Source organism: Stegodyphus dumicola, chromosome 1 (assembly GCF_044657685.1).
Source record: "Stegodyphus dumicola isolate Sdum_Otavi_A_Nest chromosome 1, ASM4465768v1".
NCBI classification, from domain to species: Eukaryota; Metazoa; Arthropoda; class Arachnida; order Araneae; family Eresidae; genus Stegodyphus; species Stegodyphus dumicola.
Window position 1 is genome coordinate 136,540,171 of NC_140768.1, and position 19,322 is coordinate 136,559,492.

Consider the following 19,322-nt stretch of genomic DNA (forward strand, 5'->3'; position numbering starts at 1 on the left):
ATAAGTAAAATATTTGCAGTAAGGTGATCTCAAACAGCTATCAACTGCATAATTCCTTAAGGGATATTCTATGACTTTCTAAACTATTTTGTTGCATTAAAAAAACATTATTAAGTATATGAAAATGTTTTTATACTGATATCTTACTAGCATGAAGAGGCTTTTGTAAGAGCTTGGAATATATGCTGGAGCTATGAATTTTTTAGAAGATAAAAAGTCTCTCGTTCTTCCTTGAATAATAACCATATCATCAACAATGGCAGGTACATTCCAGTATGTAACACCTGACATATCTGGTAAAAATCCCTTTCCTAAGCGCAATTTAATGTCCTCTTCTGAACAATTCTAGAAAAGGAAAAAATATTTGTTTAATCTCATTTCCTGAATATTACAACAATTTAATAACTTGCTAATGCTATGACAGTCTTGATTCATATAAACCAATTTTGTTAAAAGCATTAACTTCAAAAAATAGTTGTACATATTTAAAAATACAAAGTCTTAACCCATTCAGTACGGGCGTGTCATATGTGCATCAGCAGCGGGTGTGTCATATTTGAATCGCCATTTAATTCAATTTATGGCCGGGCGGTACCACATTTGACTTTTTAGATAGAACGTTTAATTAGTATTTTTTGTTTCAACTAGATGTAGCTGTATGTCTGTTATGGGGAAATATATTGAAAGTTATGTATGTTTACCTTCATTCCTATGCAATGTTTTTTATTTTTGGTATTTTGTTTCAGAATGAGACAGAGATATTCGTGGGTAGGTGTTGAGTAATTTACTGTCTCTTTAACTGCATAATTTGATATAAACAAATGCACATGTTCTCGATGCTTTCAGGTACTTTTTATTTTTATTTTTGCGATATAGGTTTCTGAACGTAGAAGAATATACACAAATGCTAATTCGTTAGTGTTGAGTAACGTGACGGCTCTTACTGGGTCATTTCACATAAACAAATGAACATGTTCTCGATGCTCTGAAATACTTTTTAATTTAATTAATTTGTTTTATTGTTATTTTATTTTTTTTTATCCCCGTATAGCAGAGTAGCGCTATCTGACCATATAAGATACACACATGCTAAATGAGTCAAATTTCTGATATTCTATTCCTGTGACATTTGCAACGTTGGACTTTGCACCCATGTTTCAAAGAATATGTCTCACTGTCTCTTTTTTGAAATATTGCTTCCTTTTCGTTGTTTTCACATAGAATTTTTATAAAAGACAGTTTTAATATTTTTTAACTTTTTAAATTTCATCTAATGTGTTATTGATAAATGCAAATTTAAATTTTTAAACTGAAGATGAAATAATGATAGATACAACAGAATTTGAAATTCAGAAATTACACACTACCTAAGAGAAATCACAGTAAGTATAATTTTACATACATGGAGTGTTAATTTCATGGCTTCGCAATTATTACAAGATTTTAAAAAACGAAATACATAGCACAGGCATTTTCAATAAATAAATTATGCTTTCACAGACTTTTCAGAATGTTTATGTGATTATGGCAAAACCTCGAGGGCTATCTGCTTAAGGGGAGGGATGCCTTCATGGAGGACTTTCTAAGGGAAACTGGCTCACTTACACATTACACATGAGGAAAACCATCAAAATGCCAATGCAGCCAGCCCGTTTGCAGGATTTGAACCTCGGACCAAACTATCAGTGTTCAGTGGACTTTACTGCTCGGCCGCTGGTGGGTCTCATACTTTTGAGAAATGGAGAAGTTAAAAAATTTTCAGTCATTTAAAATGTTAATTCACTTTTAAGATTTTGTTTTAATTTCAATTAAAGAACAAATTATTGTATTAAACAGTAATACAGTCAAATACCGAAAATCTGCCGACATGAAATCCGTGTTACCTCTCAAAATATAAATATTCAGTGTATAGGTTCCGGAAGCCGCAACATTGAGCACAAAATATCAAAGAAAAAATACTTACCGAATAATGACATCATAAATACCAAATAATAATGAGTCATAACAGAAATATCAAATTATTGACATCATGATAAAGTTTTTCTCCCCTCTAATCTGCATTGAGATAAAAAAGCTGACGATTCACTCAACTATTCTTTCAAGTTCACGATTCATGTTGTTGTATTTTCTGAGCTTTGTTATTTCACGAGATTATTTGGTGCTGCCGCCTTTTTTTTTTTTTTTTTTTTTTTTTTTTTTTTTGTCTGGATATTTAGTGGATAAATTAAGAATATTTTAAATTTCAGCGCTTTTTAATACAATTACAGATAAGAAATGCACTCATGATTTTACTGCTTACAGAGTTGAAAAACATAAACACACTGCATTGACGGTAATACAAAAATTGCAAATTCTGCAAAAGATGGAAGCAGGTGCTACTCCTCGGTGTATAGCAGCATCGTATGGAATCGTGACACTATTGTGTATGATATACGGAAAAATAAAGAAAAGCTGTTGAAATTTTACAGCAACAGTGATTCTAACACCAGAATCGGAAACCGGAAATCTTTGCATGAGGCGAAATCGGCAAACCTCGAAATTCTATAATCAATTTATATATATAATAATAACTTAACGCATATAATAAGTTATTGCAATAATGTATATAATAATTTAAGTAAATGTATCTAATATGCCTTATTTATTTTGCACTTTTAGTCTGAATATCATGATTTATCTTTTCTGTCCTGAAATCCGCAAAATCCACACAACCTCTGGTCCCAAGCTCTGCAGATTTCTGGACATCTAGTATATTAGAGTATTTTTAGTGTGTTAAGTTTTTTTCTTTTTTTATACTGCATAAAGTAAAAATATTTTTATCATCTTTTATGCAATATAAATGAGTATGAAGAGACATTTTACCTTTTGACATTTCTTGTACATAGCTTAAAAAGAGAAATTATCATTGTCAATTTTTCGTTCGTATTAGCAGCATCTTGACCAATGATAATTCGCATTAGAAATTAGTAATAACATTTTATAATACAACATATTTGAGATGTAAAATACAATTCACCTTATATCGTATTTGTAATTTTAATATCTGTGCTGCTATTTTGATTGCTATACTTCTCCACATGGAATATATCAGATTTCCATAGCATTTCTCAGCTTCATCTAATAAATTGTAGCTTACTTGTATCAACTGCAGATAAAAAAGCAAAAATTATGATAAGATAAATAACAGACTCAATATCTGACCAAGTATGTTACTTATTTCATTGTTATAGGTTCAGAAATTTATCTGCTCTATAGAAATGTGATTAAAGACTTAAATTCCGGCTTAATTTATTACTTAATTTATTTTAATTATACTTCATCTTATAACTACATGTATACTTTATTCTACATAACACAGAATATTAATAATAGTAAGTAAACTTTCATTATTCACTTGTGAACAGAGTTTTTATAACAGTTTTTGACACTTACTAATGCTACTTACATTTTGCTATATAAAACTTATTCCAGAGTAATGTCTGCAACATTTACATTATTCAGAAACTCAAGAGTTGCAATTAAAGGGGCATAAAATAATATAGATACTTCCCAAGCAAGAAAGTATGTAGCATTCTAGCTCGCTCACAGAAAAGACAGAACATGCATTAGTGCTTGGACTAAGAGCATGCTTTTAGTTCAATTCCTGAAGCTCTTAGCTATGAACACAGTACTCAACTAGAAGGAGAAAAAAAAGGTCAGGAATATGATAAGAGCTAGTTTAACTCTCATCACTGTAACTAACTTATCTTGAAAAACATATATAGCAAGTCATTATAGGCTGGTTAACCAGATATAATACAAATTCTACCTTTGAAGGATTACTCTCTCTCTTTTCACTCTAAGCAGTAGAACTCATTATGATCAAATGATTAAAAGGCTCATATGTCAAAAGCAGTGTTGTACACAGGTATAAACTGTACATAGCAATCTCGCTTATTCATATAAAGTAAATTTTGTGGCTAGATTTGGAGCAACTTTCAGTTCATTTGCTACCTTTTTCATTAACAGATCTCCCCCAAAAAAGATTCAATGCTAGCTGATGGAAACTGCAGCACTTCCATCTGCTATCAATAGATGGTGATACCACTGTAACCAATAATGGAAAATGTACATAGTAGTTACAACTGATATGTAACAAAATATAATGATCTTGCTGTAAAGTATACTTCAAATGCAGCAGTCATTTGTGAGTAAGACAAATAATTTTGAATACTAGCTTTCGTATTTAACAAATCTTTTGAAATCATTGCTACAATTATGATTTATTATAATTTAAATATTATCATTTAAAATTATAAGAATATTAATTTTTAAAAGTATAAGAATATTATTTAGATTATAAAAAAATGATAATTGTGACAATGCTTTCAAATGGAATATCTTTATTGTTTTGAAAAATACAATGAAATTATACTGTAGAAAAAACGAAAATTCTGGACTGGGATTTCTTTCTTTCTTTCCTTTTTTAAAATTTAGTAGATGTTGAATCAAAGTTCTTATATTCATGGATTGGTGAATAGTCCTTTGATTTTAAGAAATTGCCTTTAATTTCTTGCATTTACTAAATTCTTACACGAAATTAGGCAATGTCTCAATACATGCACTCAAGATCTCAAAATAATGAGTGAAGGTTAGCTGGCTTATCATTATTGACTTAAAGTGGCAGATGATAATTCATAAATTACCATCTACCACTGTTAGCTCGGAATATAGACATTTACTATACTAATCAAAGAATACTTGAAAAATTCAGCATACCCTAGCTGGGAATTGAAGCCTGGTTGACAAATAACAGTGGTGATATTTTGACCTATATATCTATACAGGTATGTTTAATGTATGCATACTTATGTTTATGCTCATTATCATTTAGGCAAAGAAATTTTTGCTTTCTGAACTTAATATTTACTTACATCAGTTTTCTTAGTCTAGTTTTACAGAATAAAAGCAATTTTACTTCAGATGATAAGTCTGTGCTAAATAGTGGCATTTCTTGAAAGCATTTCAACACATTCAAGACTGTTTTATATCATTTTTCATTTTTAGACAGAATTTTGGATCGCTAGAGAGAAACTTATGCGCTTAGGAGAGAAACCTTAGGAGAGAAGTTCAAAACAAACTCGGCGCTTGTTTTGAACTGCTCTCCTAAGGTTGCGCAAAGTTTGACAGTACCGCTCAGAGTTTATTGTGGTACCACGTTCGAGAAAATCAATCAGAAGCACACCTTACCTATCCAAAACATAGTCGCCATAATCTTCTTTGGTGACAAGGTTTGCAACATTTTCTTGGTCTTTTGGGGGAACTTGTGTGCCCCCACTGCATGGACTGTAATTTTGTCTCGCAATTCACGTGTCTCACCCACGTCTCATCACCAGTTACAATTCGATACAGTAATGAATCACCATGTCTGTCATAGGCCTCCAGAAATGTCAAAGCTGCTCCCATTCGCTGACCTTTATGGTGGTCTGTAAGCAATTTCGGCACCCATTTTGCACAAAATTTGCAGTAGCCTAGCTTTCGTGTGACAATTTCAAACAACAAAGTCTGTGAAACTTGTGGAAAATTAAGCGAAAGCTCCGTTATTGTGAAACAGCAGTTTTCACGAATCTTTTCATCAACTTTAGTGACCAGTTCGTCAGTCACAATGCTAGGGCGTCCACTCTTCTCTTCATCGTAAATGTTAGTTCGTCCATTTTTAAACTGAATGCACCATTTCTGGATGGAACTTTCATTCATTACGTTGTTTCCGTACACTTCATACACTTGTTGATAAAATTCCATAGGTTTTAGGTTTTTTGCCAAGAAAAACCGTATCACAGACTGCACCTCACAACTGGCGGGATTTTCAATTGTAGCACACATTTTCAATTTGAATATCGAAAAAACGGGCAGCGTGGAAATGTTTCAGTTGTGATGGCTGGACACCGACCGAGATGCTGAGCACGCAGACACCAAAATATATGTGATCGGTGTGCGCCTAGCGACGTCAGATGGAAACGTTCCTTACTTTCTGAATAGCCTATGTATTTTGGAGATTTACTGCAGTTAGGAGGAGAAATAGCAGACACACACAAACAAAAGGTTAAAACATATAATAAACACATAAATTCTATGTTGATAGTAATCTAATTTATCATATACTATCATTTATGGATATCATAAATATGTTACAAAAAAGTTAAAATTTACCAAGAAAGAAGTACATAAACACTTCCAAATGCAACCACTGGCAGTGAGACATATGTAAAGAAAAGCCATATCTGCATAATATTAACTGCAGAATATGCTGTGCATGCTGTATAATAGTTTCTCAGCCCCCTCCTGCTGCACAATATTAACATAAGGTAACATAAGCTACATTTGCTTTAACATTTTTGCTGCTGGTCATGCGAGTTTATGTTGATAGTTATTGCCTGAACATAGAAATGCTAAGCAGAGAATTTTTATGATTATGTGCCAATGCATTATTAGCATTACAAGTAAAATTATTTCTTCAATGCCACATTATGCACTGGCAGATGGCATTTAAAAATGAATCAAAATAAGTAAAAATATGCATTATTTTTGTATGAAACTATATTACAAACATACATATATATATTATAAATGAATTTATAACAAGTAGTTACAATGATATCATTACAAACAGCATTTCAAAAGGTTGTTCGTATATAATCTTTGACCGAAATGAAATTTTACTTCAAAACCGTATACATTTAGTACTATTGTTTCTAACCTTCACTCCTTGTCAGTGCCAGCATTACATACTCAAAACATAATGGCCACTGTTCGTTGCTTTTACCCCGCCAGTGCATGAGTGGCACCTGAGACATCATCTCACAGCACATACTAGCATGTGATTAGCTTTTCACCACATCACGTTCCAGCGCATGATTGACAGCATACATGTTAAATGGTTATGAAATTAATTATTATCTTTGCTTAATAGCTCTTAAAATTAATACAATCAGTAATGCAGTATCTTCACAGTTATCATTTTTTTAATTGTATTTATGAAGACCTTAAGTAAAGTAATAAATTCCATGCAAAATGCCTCTAAATATGCTGGAAGAGTGTCACAAAAACTGAGAAAAGTCATAGCATTTGAAGAAAAAAAGTACATTGCTTAAATATACTGAAAATATTTTGATGCAATAATGTTTTGTAAAGGCTATTATGAATAAATATGCAATATTTAAAAATTTTATGTAAAATAATATGCATTATGATTTTTACATTATAATAAATTTTATGCATTATAAGTAAAATTTTTATAATGACCATGATGCTTCATGAAGCTGTGAAGCAATTGATAATTGAAAGTGATTAAGCTGTATCCTCAGACGTTCCTCCTTACTCCCACAAACTGGAATTGGACTCGATCCAGAAAGAAAGAGAAACCTTCTCTCCTTGTATGACTCATTCTCAAACATTTTGCCACGGACAGTAGACTACGCTTGTATCATTGTCAGTTATTTTTTCTTCTTATACCTAATAAATATGTTATTTTTGTGTGTTAACAATAATGATCATGTTCTTTACATCCGCAGCATGGATTATGCTTTATCAAGGTAAGAACTTTGGTTCTGTTTTATTCATTTGCTCGTCTTGAACAAGCTGTGTTCCAATAGTAAACAAATGAACCACACGTACCTTCAACAGAAGCTAAGGTTGTAATGAAATTTCCTTTACCCTTAATACAATAAAGCAATCAAATTATCACTATACTAGTTCATAAAGGTAAATAATTTTACTGTAATTTTACTACACATAATGCATTAAAAAATAAGCAAACTATACACAAATTTTTTTATTGGTAAGGCTTCTGATGAGCATCAGATAATTTGGACAAACAAATTTAATATGCAGATTTGTAAACGAACTGTATGCTAGTGACCTTAACCTCTCTATAATTCAAGAGTTAATTGAATTTATGACTTTTTATCTATAAAATTTAAAATAAGAAAAAATGAAAAACCTCACAATCTGTTATACAAATAGCAGTAGTGACAGAGCATGTTCTTTGCAAATATCCTAGCAGTCCAAGAGTTTGAGAGATTGTCAGAAAATCTACAAATTCATCCTCTTTTGCTTTTTCAAAGAAAAGCAAAGAATCACTGTTTGGGAGTTTATTGTACAAGTCTGATCGATATGATTCAAATTTCTCTTCATCAGCTACTACCTAAAAATCAACAAAATAAATAAATATAGATCTTATAATCTAAGAATATAATACAATTTTTGTAATTTAAAACATTATACATCACAGTACTATACTCTGTATATTTTATTTTGCTGTCTTCAAAGTTGAAACTTGAAAGATATTCCTTGGAATACATGGACCACCACTCATAACTAACAAAGGAATTTTTTAATTGTAAACAAATTATATTAAAGAAAGGCCAGATGAATAAAATTAAAAATATTCTTTTATACCTCTTTAAAATAAGTAATCCATTTATTTCAAATGCTACAGTCATTATTGATCCCACATTGTCTACTATATAACATCTACAGATTGGTGTTTGAGATTTCATTGAAAAGTTGGCAATTTAAGTACTATATTTAATGAATGCAAGGTTTTACACAATATTACAAATTAAGTATTATGAATTGGCATTAAAAACTGTGTATATATCCTAAAGCTATACATATATATATATCTTAAATTCAATGAAGATTCTACTGCTCACATTTAAAATATTTTTTGTTATAAGAGCTTTATGTAATTCACATTTTTGTATACATAATTATGCCACTGATATAACATTATTCAGAAAGATAATTTTTAGTGCATGACTTTGTATAAATGTATACGAAAAAATATCCTATACATTAAAAATAAATCTTATTTATAGTAAAGGAGTGCAAACTTTTATTTACAGAACAGTGAAGAATGTACGAGGAAACTGCAATTCTACACTTTCAGTATGCATAACATAAATCAGTTATGCTGTCTTGCTTGTATGATATCTATACAGTTGGTATTTAAAATATACTAGAAGAATAGAAATGCCATCTTGTTTAGTAAAATTTTTACCCCATGTATTTTGAGATAATTCAGAGAAAAGCATTAACATAAGCATCCCAATAATCAATAAATGATACTTATAGAATCAATAAATTATTATAACACTAGGGTTCAAACAATGTATGTTAAGCATAAAATTTAAAAAGGCATTATTCTTAAATTTGCAAAAAAATTAAAGTAAATAAATAAAAAATAATTAAAATAAATAAAAGGTGTTTCTCTCTGTCTTTTTCTGGAAGATGAGCATAACTTTATACTTGTATGACTGACAGCAGAGCCAAATATTCAAGCCTTCTTAATATATACTCGATCTGAATGTTGGTAAATAAGATGGATGTATGAATGCTTTTGTGTTTTGTTTTAAAACAAGTTATTGGAATATAAAGTTAGCTATTGTAAAACCAAAAGCTTGCCTTACTTATTTTTATTTATGCATAGTTTTTTCTAAATGCACAAAAATATCTTCTATACATAAATTTTAAAATCTGAACATGCGTGCACATTCAAAACATTCACCTATTTCATGTAATAAGATGAACAATCAAATGAAATTAATGAGAATATTACAAAAAATGGCAAATAAGATCTCAAAATTTTCAATAATAATAATGATAATAATAATTTATGAATCTATTTAATTATAAATCCCTTCAATATCTAATTCTTTTTTAAGCATTCTTTGCTGATTCGAAACAAATAAAATTTAAAGTTAAAAAATAAATGCAGTTTTTTATCTTCAAGTAAGCAAGAAGTGTAGAATTTAATTTTAAATTAATCCATTATACAAATAAGAAATATTTAAAATTATAAGTTACCTTGACAATACCAGTTACTACAAAAAGCAAAAATTTATGTGGTACACCAGTTTCTTGCAAAACTTGCCCAGCTTTATAAATGTGTACTACATGGTCATTCTAGAAGACAAGGAGACAGCTATTTAACAAGCAAAACTTAATATAAACAAGCCGAACCTTTTCATACTACAATTACAATGATACAAAAATTAATAAAATTATTTTAGTCCACATTGTAGCCCGAATATTTCTTCATAAAATTCTGACATTATTCATTATATTTCATTCAATCATTACATTTTAAAACATAATAATCAACTATTATTTCAATATAAACCATATAAAAATGCATAAATGAATTGAAGGATAAAAGTTGTAATAAAAGTTTTCTCAGCCATTTTTATTTTTTTAACACTGTTATCTTACAGTTTTGCTTTCCTGTTACAGTTTTGTTTAAACTTATTTTCTCGAATTTCATTATAGGTATATTTCTCATTCCATTAATTCAGTTTTCACTTCGCAGCAAAGCAAAAATACATAAAAATTCAAAATACCTTCATTAAAAATTGAAAGATACAGAAAAACATAAAACACCAAATGCAGTTAAAACAATTTAAAAATTACAGTTTCTATGCAAAAACAAACGATTTGGCCAGCAGGCAGGAAGGCAGATTTTTCAGTGCGCAAAACTAAAAGTTTCCTTTTTGCAAAAAGACACTGCAAGTGCAGAAAGACCTAATTCACTATTCTGCTAAGTTTCAAATGTAAACAAATATGGCTGCTATGGTAAAAAAAAAAAAAAAAAAATAGGCTTATCCACACTTAAACAACTTTTAAATTGTTGATAATTCTACAACTATAGCATGCAGATTAACTAAAGGCATAAAAGAAAAAAAAACCGAGTTATCTGAGCCGGTAATAACAAAATACGATGGCTGCTTTAAAACATAAATGGAAAGCTCAAAATTAACATTCTAAATTTGGTACTCTCCCCCCTAAACTCATCTATTCCCCCATATTCGTTGAAATATGATACGCAGAATTTTTCACGATTATAATACTTCCTTTATTTTGTATAAGGAAGTAAAAAAAAGGTGGTGGTTCAGTTATGCTATTGAGCAGTTATATCATTTTTGCAATACATTAACTTCATAGCAATGTTAAGTGACCATGTCTGTTCAAAGGAGCAGACTTTGTTTCTTCAGGTAACTGCAACTTTCAAGACAACAATGTTTCCATTTATCAATGTTAAATTGTTCAGTTGCAGTTAAAAGAACATAAAATTACATATTTTCCCTGTACAATTACCAGGCTTACATTTCAATGAATTATTGTAATTTCTGCTGAAAAATAGAATAAGATCTCCCCCCCCCACTGGAAAAAAATGATAAAATCATCTCTGAAAAAAGTGGAGCAGTTTCTGATAGAATGATGGTCTAAAATGCCTAGTTACCACTAACACAGAACTTGTATGCTTCCATTCAAAAGAGATTTTGAACATTTCTGTATGGCAAAAGTCTACAAGCTACAAGAAAAAATCTTAATCTAAAGAATTTTGCATCTTTTAAGAATGAAGATTTCCCATCTTTAATATTATTAGTTCCATAATTATAAAGAGAATACAACTGAAGAGGTTATATAAATACACTATATTTCACTGTTATACTATATACTGACTTCAATCTCTTCCAATAGTTCGAAATTGGTAATCCAGTCTACAGTTGCTAAAACTTTTGGAACATCACGAATGATTGGTCGAACTCTGGGTGCATAAACCACATTTTTAGTCATACTAAATAACACCTGTAAGCATAGAATTATGTGATTATCAAAACATAAATTTCTTTATATTACACATATACAATGCGATTTCAAAAATCAAATATCAAGCATAATTTAGTATTTCAATTTTAGTTTGACTTTATATGAACTTCTAAAATAATTAAACCATGAAACAGAACTGAATTTAGCTTCTAACAGAAAATAAGTTTTTTTAAATTAAAGCATACAAATAAATTGATATGGTATACTGTTCAGAAGTGGATGATTATTTTAGAGGAGTTTCACTTCATATAGGATGTAATACATCTCAATGTTCCCAAACTGTGCATTGCAGCATTTAGTGGTTTGCAGCACTTAAGTGGTTTGTAGTGATCCCATGAAATGTTCCAATACTTTTACAAAAATGATACTTAGTCAACATGGTTTATTAAATTAGATCTGCAATAGGAAGAACATCTGACAGGCACGACACAAATCGTTATTTTTGAAAAGTACTTATCATATTATCAACTGGTTTGAAATTTAACTCCAGATGTCAATCTGAATTTACTTCTGGAGGAAGAAATCTTACTAAGTTGTCCTGTAATAATACAAGGAAGACCAAATTCAAAAATATGGAACTAAATGACTTGGATATTACTAAAAGATAAGTACACATTATGTGATGTCTTGCTACTGAAAAGTTGGGTTGATAAAAAAGCAGAACTGTGATTTATGTGATTTTAAAAAAAAAAAAAAAAAAAAAAATCATGAGAAAACTCAGTACGGAATAGGAAATGAGGTGGTCATGCCCAGTTGATTTCAAGATCAAAAGATAGGGGATTAAGAAAGTTCCCACTAATTTTGATTCATTTACTGAAGGATATGAATGTTCAAAATGCAATTATTTAGTAAATTTTAAGCAAATTGTTTCTGATTTTGAAACATACATTTTATTTATTTTTTAATTTGACTAACTTAACTGTATCAAATTAGTACTGTAAGTTTTAAGTAGGTCTATATTCTGACCTTAGATGTCATGGAGAAATTCTAACATACAAAAGGGGCTGCAAACAAAAAATATTTCAAAATTACTGATGTATTCCATAATTTTTCTATTTTTGTGCCCTTCTGACTTGCTGCTTCTAGGCAATGTCAAAGTTGCCTTATTTTATAATAGCTGTACTAAAAAGTAATCACATTTCACTCTGAACTCTGTATTCTGGCTACAGGCAAAAACATCGCAGTTGAAAATGTTGCGGAGAAAACAACGCTAGGCAAAAACATCGCAGTTTTAAAACATCGCAGTTTTAAAACATCATGGTACAAAATATCATCATCGAAAATAAAGTGGTTAAATTATTTCGCAGTTTAAAAACATCGCCATCGAAAATATCGTGATAAAAAATAAAGCATTTACAAATCATCCATGACATGAATTTTTCAGGCTTTAGAAGTGGTAAATGCATATTCGCATAATGATCTGTGAGCACAAGAAAGAAAAAGAAACATTTTTATTTTTATATTTCCTAATTTTGAATTAAACTAATAAATTTTTGCTGAAAAAGAACTTCAGAATTAAAAAACTGAAAATGAATAGAGAATTAATGCAACTTCTGGCACAATAAAACTTTATATGAAAAGATTAATTGACTTTACTTCTGACCTTTATTAGTTAATTACGTAAGTTTAAAATTCTATTAAATGCTGTAAGTTGCATTAATTTTCTACTCATTTTCAGTTTTTAAAAGCTTAAGTTTCTTTCTTCCTTTTTCGGCAAAAATTTATTAGTTGATTCAAAATTACAAAATCTAAAAATTTTAAATGTTTGTCTTTGCTTTTTGCGCTGACAAATCATTATGTGAATATGCATTTACAACTCGTAAAGCCTGAGAAAAGCATGCCTGAGATGTTATCATCATGCAATGATTTGTAGGCGCTTTATTTTTTACCATGATATTTTCGACGGCGATGTTTTCAAACTGCGAAATCATTGAACCACTTTATTTTTGACAGCAATATTTTGAGCTGTAATGTTTTCTTTTCTCCCATGATGTTTTGTACCATGATATTTTTGCCTTGTGTTGTTTTCTCTAGGACATTTTTGTCTACGATGTTTTTACCGCAATGTTTTTGGCAGACACCCTGTGTTCCAGATGTTTGGATGGATTGGTTGTACACATTTTCTCTTACGTGTAATGTAACTATGGCAGGGCTGAGCTCCAAAGGGGCTCTGCATCTACAGTATCATCTGGAAATACAAAATTTTTCTAATTAAGGAACAATAATCAATCAAAATTGTTCATTACAATTAGCTCAATAAAATAGCATGTTCATCAATCCATTTTACTTAAAAGTAACAAATTGAAAAGACAGTGAAATTTCAAATTTTGTTGCATTTCCCCTATCTACCTAATCTTTTTCTGTTCTTAACTATATTTTTAAACTTTCTCAAAATGACTACACCTGTAGTTCCAAGCAATTCTGCAATCTCAGAGAGATGATCATCTTAGAGAGAGTGACTGTCATTGATGTGCTTAATTTGTTCATTTTTCAAGAAATGCTATTCGATTTCAGATGCTGTTATGGAAGTGTCCATTACGAATAGTTTCTACATGTTTTGTTTCACAAAACCACTGAAGATCATTTATAACCACTTTCAACAAGCCATTAAACAATAAATGACTTTCATAAAACATACTGCTGCCATTTTGGGTGTAACATTTCATATAGTGCTCTCTTTAGTATTAGGATCCTCTGCTTCAATGTTGGTTCAGTGTTCATCATATTAGCTTTGCTAATATTAATTTTGATGAAATTGTTATTATTGTTCCACTCTTTTTAAATTGATAATATAAACGTTTGTAATAAAATTTGATCTTTTGTCATAAACAAGGTATAAAAATAACCATATTATGAAGATTAATCACAATTTAGAAGTTACAATATTTTAGGAGAAAATAAATATTTCTCATTTGTCAAATTCGAACATTTTTTCAATTTAGCTTTGATCAATAATACTCAATTGTTTCTGGCAATAATAGTTTCACTTTGGATGAAATCCAACCTGAAATAATAATAAAGAAACTGTTGCCTAGTTACATCAAATACTAAATTTAAGTTATCCTATCCACAGCAAAATCCTTGCCAAAGATACACATTTAAAAATAATATTTGTTCCTTAATAATATTTTACAACAAATTTATTAATGTTTAGACCATTAGTATAGTTAATAAATGATGCTTTGAATGGGATAACTTATGTATCTTAGCTACAATTTTTTTTTCAGCCCAAGGGGCGTTAGCCTAGAAGGGCTATTAATTTCGGAATGGAATTTTACGTCAAATTGCTATAAATTGCTGTATCACTTTTCAAACTGTTGCCAAAAAATATTATCACCCTGCATTATATTAAAAGAAATTAAATAATGAAGAATCTTCATCAATGTATGTATGTTTCTTGCACTGTGAAAAAACAATGATATCTATAGCTATCAGATTTTGAATAGTATAGTCGTCCACCCGAATGTGGAAAAAAAGCCCCTTTGGGCATAATATAAAATCTGGAAGCTTTCAGTTTTCTTTTATTTTTACTTATTTATTTTTTTAGGATGTTTAGTATTACTTGCATGAAAAATAAAATGTAATGCTAATGATTAAATTCTGTAACTGGCCATTATTTATATCAGTGGTCTCTAAAGTAGGGTATGGAAAGAATTAGTTGGGGGTATACCAAAGAAGTAGGTTCACAGTCATTTGCGAGTGTGCGTGTTGTATCCCGTGAGTGCAAGATTTTCTCATTGATCACTGTGTCTAACTTTACTAGTATTAGAGGAGTTCAACATTATAAATGCACAGAGCACTGGCTTTTAAGTATATTATATATTATACAAGGTGTGGCTATTAATTTCCAGGACTGCTCTAATAACACCAGTAAACAGATGATGTCAAAAATGTAACCTTTTAATATGTTTCGAAGTAATCCCCATCTGCCATAATGCACTTCTGTGTTCGGTTGTATAAGTTGTGGAAACAACTTTTAAAGTCCTCTTTCGGAAGGCTCTTCAATGTTGACATCACGTTCTTGATGTCTTCAACATCCACAAAGCATGTTCCTTTGATCGCAGTTTTGAGTTTGGGAAGGTTCGGTCAAACTCTCTTGACTTGATACCAGCAGACTTCTTTTTGTTTCCCAAACTCAAAACTGTGATCAAAGGAACATGCTTTGTGGATGTTGAAGACATCAAGAAGAACATAACGACGACATTGAAAAGCCTTCTGAAAGAGGACTTTACAAGTTGTTTCCACATCTTATACAGTCGAGCACAAAAGTGTGTTACGGCCGATGGAGATTACTTCAAAACATATTAAAAGGTTAAGTTTTTCTCATCATATGTTCTGGTATTATTAGAGCAGTTCTGAAAATTAATAGCCACACCTTGTATTATACATGAGTATAATACACACCTTGTACTATATATGAGGAATTTGTTAATAAAACTTAACAAATTCCTTTTTCAACATATAACCATGAGATTGTTAAAAAGGTCTTTTGAGATCAGTATTTTTAAAAGAAGATTAAGACAACTTTAGTTCTGCCACATAAGTATATCATGCTGCCAGAGAAATATCAAGTTTTGTTAATGTAGATATTAATAAAAAAATTTTTTTGACTATTCCAGTTTGCATCTGGAGAAAGATCTTTCTCTGTTTTAAAAAAACTATTTAAGAAGTACAGTGTCAAGAGAAAGATTGAACTATATGGCTCTATTGCATATGGAAAAAGGAATGTTAAATAACATAAATACTTAAAAAATATTTGATGAAATTATTAGAAAGAAATCAAGGAAGAAAATTATAAAGTCCATCAAATTTAATAATCAGTTAATTACTGCCTAAAATGTTTTAGCAGTTTCATGTTTTACATTTCTTTTTCCCATTACATTTATTTTTTTTTACATAATTTTAATTTTTATGAATTTTGGCTTTTATATGCATAGGAAATAACATACCATTTTTTAGAAATAAAATATTAAATTATAATTTTATTAAAATCTTAAGTAATTATGTGCATTTAATTATTTATTATACTTCAGCACTTAATTGGGTTTCAAACACATTGGAACATAAATACTTATTATGGAGACCCAAAAATTTTACTACCATGGGCCTCCAAATGGCTTTAAAAAGTCTTTCACAAAGGAATTTCATTCAGTAGTAAGCTATTTGTTCATAGTCTACTTTAAAACAGGCATTTCAGGGTCTTTCTGAGTGTCCTCTATTTGTGATCACAATGCGTATCATCATCACTATGCAGCCCTTATTTTCTCCACCTCATTTGAGACTTCAGCTAAAATTAGTCCTCATACAAGTACTTTTTTGAAAGTAAAACAGGCTAAACATAAATGAAGTGATGGGGGAAAAATGAGAAATTTAGTCACCTACCACAGTTGTCATTACCATAGTAAATGAAGCAAGACAAAGGAAAATGAACCTTAAGTGCCTGTTTCAAAGTAACAGACTATATATACTAAAATTTATCCATCTACTTTTATGTTTTATTCAATTAATATAATCATTTCACTGATGAACTACTACTTTTCAATCATGTTACATTCATAATATTTATGCTAGTACATAGTTCAGGATAATACATAAAACGAAAGAAGAGAACTTGTCTGATAAAATACAGGACTATGCTGAATTTGATATTATTTCATTATAGCCATTTATTTTACACAAAGATAAATATAAAAGTTTTATTAATCAAATTATGTGTATCAAAAAATCAAATTAGTATTTATCATCCTTTACATCCATATTTATTACATAAATAAATATGAGATAAAAATTACCTTCTTCACTTCGATAACATCCTCTTTTAAAATTAGCGACTTTTCTTTAAAATATTCAAGGACTGATTCAACCCTATTTAGAATTTTTCTGGCAGCACGATTTGATTTCAATGCAAAAGCAACTCCTGGATACTGCATTTCAAAGTTCTCCAAAACAATAATCATCTAAGTAATAGAAAGGTATAAAGTGATAACTATTGGGTTGGCAACTAAGTAATTGCGAATTTCACTCATAGATGGCTTTAACTGAATTTTTAGGGTTGCAGACGTAGTACAAATGTAAAACACATTTTGTTATTTGATAGTTGGCAATTCAGCTGCCAATCAGTAAAAAAAGTTTTTTGATCGGTTGCGTAGTTTTCGTTTGGCGTTCGTTGAAAAATGGAAAATCAAAAGGAACATTTTCGTCATATTTTGCTTTTTTATTTCCGCAAAGGGAAAAACGCATCGCAAGCTCATAAAAAGTTATGTGCTGTTTATGATGACGAAGCCTTAAAAGAACGGCAGTGTCAAAATTGGTTTGCCAAATTCCGTTCTGGTGATTTTTCACTCAAAGACGAAAAACGCTCTGGTCGTCCAGTTGAAGTTGATGACGACCTAATCAAAGCAATAATCGATTCGGATCGTCACAGTACAACACGTGAAATTGCAGAGCAGCTTCATGTATCACATATATGCATTGAAAATCACTTAAAACAACTTGGCTATGTTCAAAAACTTGATACATGGGTTCCTCACGAACTGAAAGAAACGCATTTAACGCAACGCATTAACAGCTGTGGTTTGCTAAAGAAACGTAATAAAAATGATCAATTTTTAAAACGACTAATAACTGGCAATGAAAAATGGGTTGTTTACAACAATATCAAGCGGAAAAGATCGTGGAGCTGGCCTGGTGAACCAACTCAAACAACATCAAAAGCTGATATTCATCAAAAGAAGGTTTTGTTATCAGTTTGGTGGGATTACAAAGGAATTGTCTACTTTGAACTCTTACCACCCAACCAATCAATTCTGATGTCTACATTGAACATCTAACAAAATTAAACAATGCAGTTGAAGAAAAGCGGCCCGAATTGACAAATCGAAAAGGTGTTGTATTCCATCATGACAATGCAAGGCCACACGCATCTTTGGTCACTCGGCAAAAATTATTGGAGCTTGGTTGGGATGTTTCGCCACATCCACCATATAGTCCTGACCTTGCACCATCTGATTACTTTTTGTTTCGATCTTTACTCCTTGAATGGTAAAAATTTCAATAATGATGATGATGACAAATCATACATGATTCAGTTTTTTGATAATAAAAACCAGAAGTTTTATGAACGTGGGATTATGATGCTGCCTGAAAGATGGCAAAAGGTCATTGATCAAAATGGGCAATACATTACAGAATAAAGTTATTTAGTTCCATGAAAAAATTGTCTTTGATTTTCTAAAAGAAATCCGCAATTACTCAGTTGCCAACCCAATAATATTTAATAAAATAATCTAATGCATCAGAAGACAGAGCTATATTTTGAAAAAAGGCATCAGTTTTTGCAATCACATCTAAAGAATTTAATACCCACAGAAGAACCTCACTCTACACTTATTAAAAGACAAGTGCTTACTGAGTACTTGCTGAGTTCTTATAAATCATTGTATTATTAACAGCATTTATTTATTGTCAATAATTATTTTTAAGTTTTTTTAACTTTAAAATTTCCAAGTATTATATCATATATTCTTTTCTATTTTTAAAGGAAAGAAAAAAAAAGACAATGATTTTATTTTTGGTCTAGTAATTTTTCAAAAACGCCTGAGACTTCTATTAACTTCATAAGTATTTCAGTATTAATAACTGAAACAGATTTTAGTTATCAAGTTGTGATTTTT

General features: G+C 30.2%; 1 protein-coding gene across 6 annotated transcripts in view; it reads right to left on the minus strand.

The window, feature by feature from the left end:
- Window positions 1-19,322, minus strand: part of LOC118201403 (sperm-specific sodium:proton exchanger-like) — a 251,684-nt gene that overhangs the window by 98,296 nt on the left and 134,066 nt on the right. For 5 of the 6 annotated variants that reach the window (XR_015042259.1, XR_015042261.1, XM_085821147.1 and 2 more), the window contains exons 19-24: window positions 17,442-17,606; window positions 11,503-11,628; window positions 9,847-9,945; window positions 7,979-8,182; window positions 3,017-3,145; window positions 148-345 (exon numbers count right to left, since the gene is read on the minus strand). Coding sequence is in view for 4 of the 6 variants with exons in the window: in XM_085821147.1 (XP_085677273.1) it covers window positions 148-345; window positions 3,017-3,145; window positions 7,979-8,182; window positions 9,847-9,945; window positions 11,503-11,628; window positions 17,442-17,606 (921 nt within the window). In the remaining 2 variants the exon portion in view is untranslated. The remainder of the gene's footprint in view (window positions 1-147; window positions 346-3,016; window positions 3,146-7,978; window positions 8,183-9,846; window positions 9,946-11,502; window positions 11,629-17,441; window positions 17,607-19,322) is intronic. The other variant, XM_085821163.1, reaches the window with a different exon arrangement.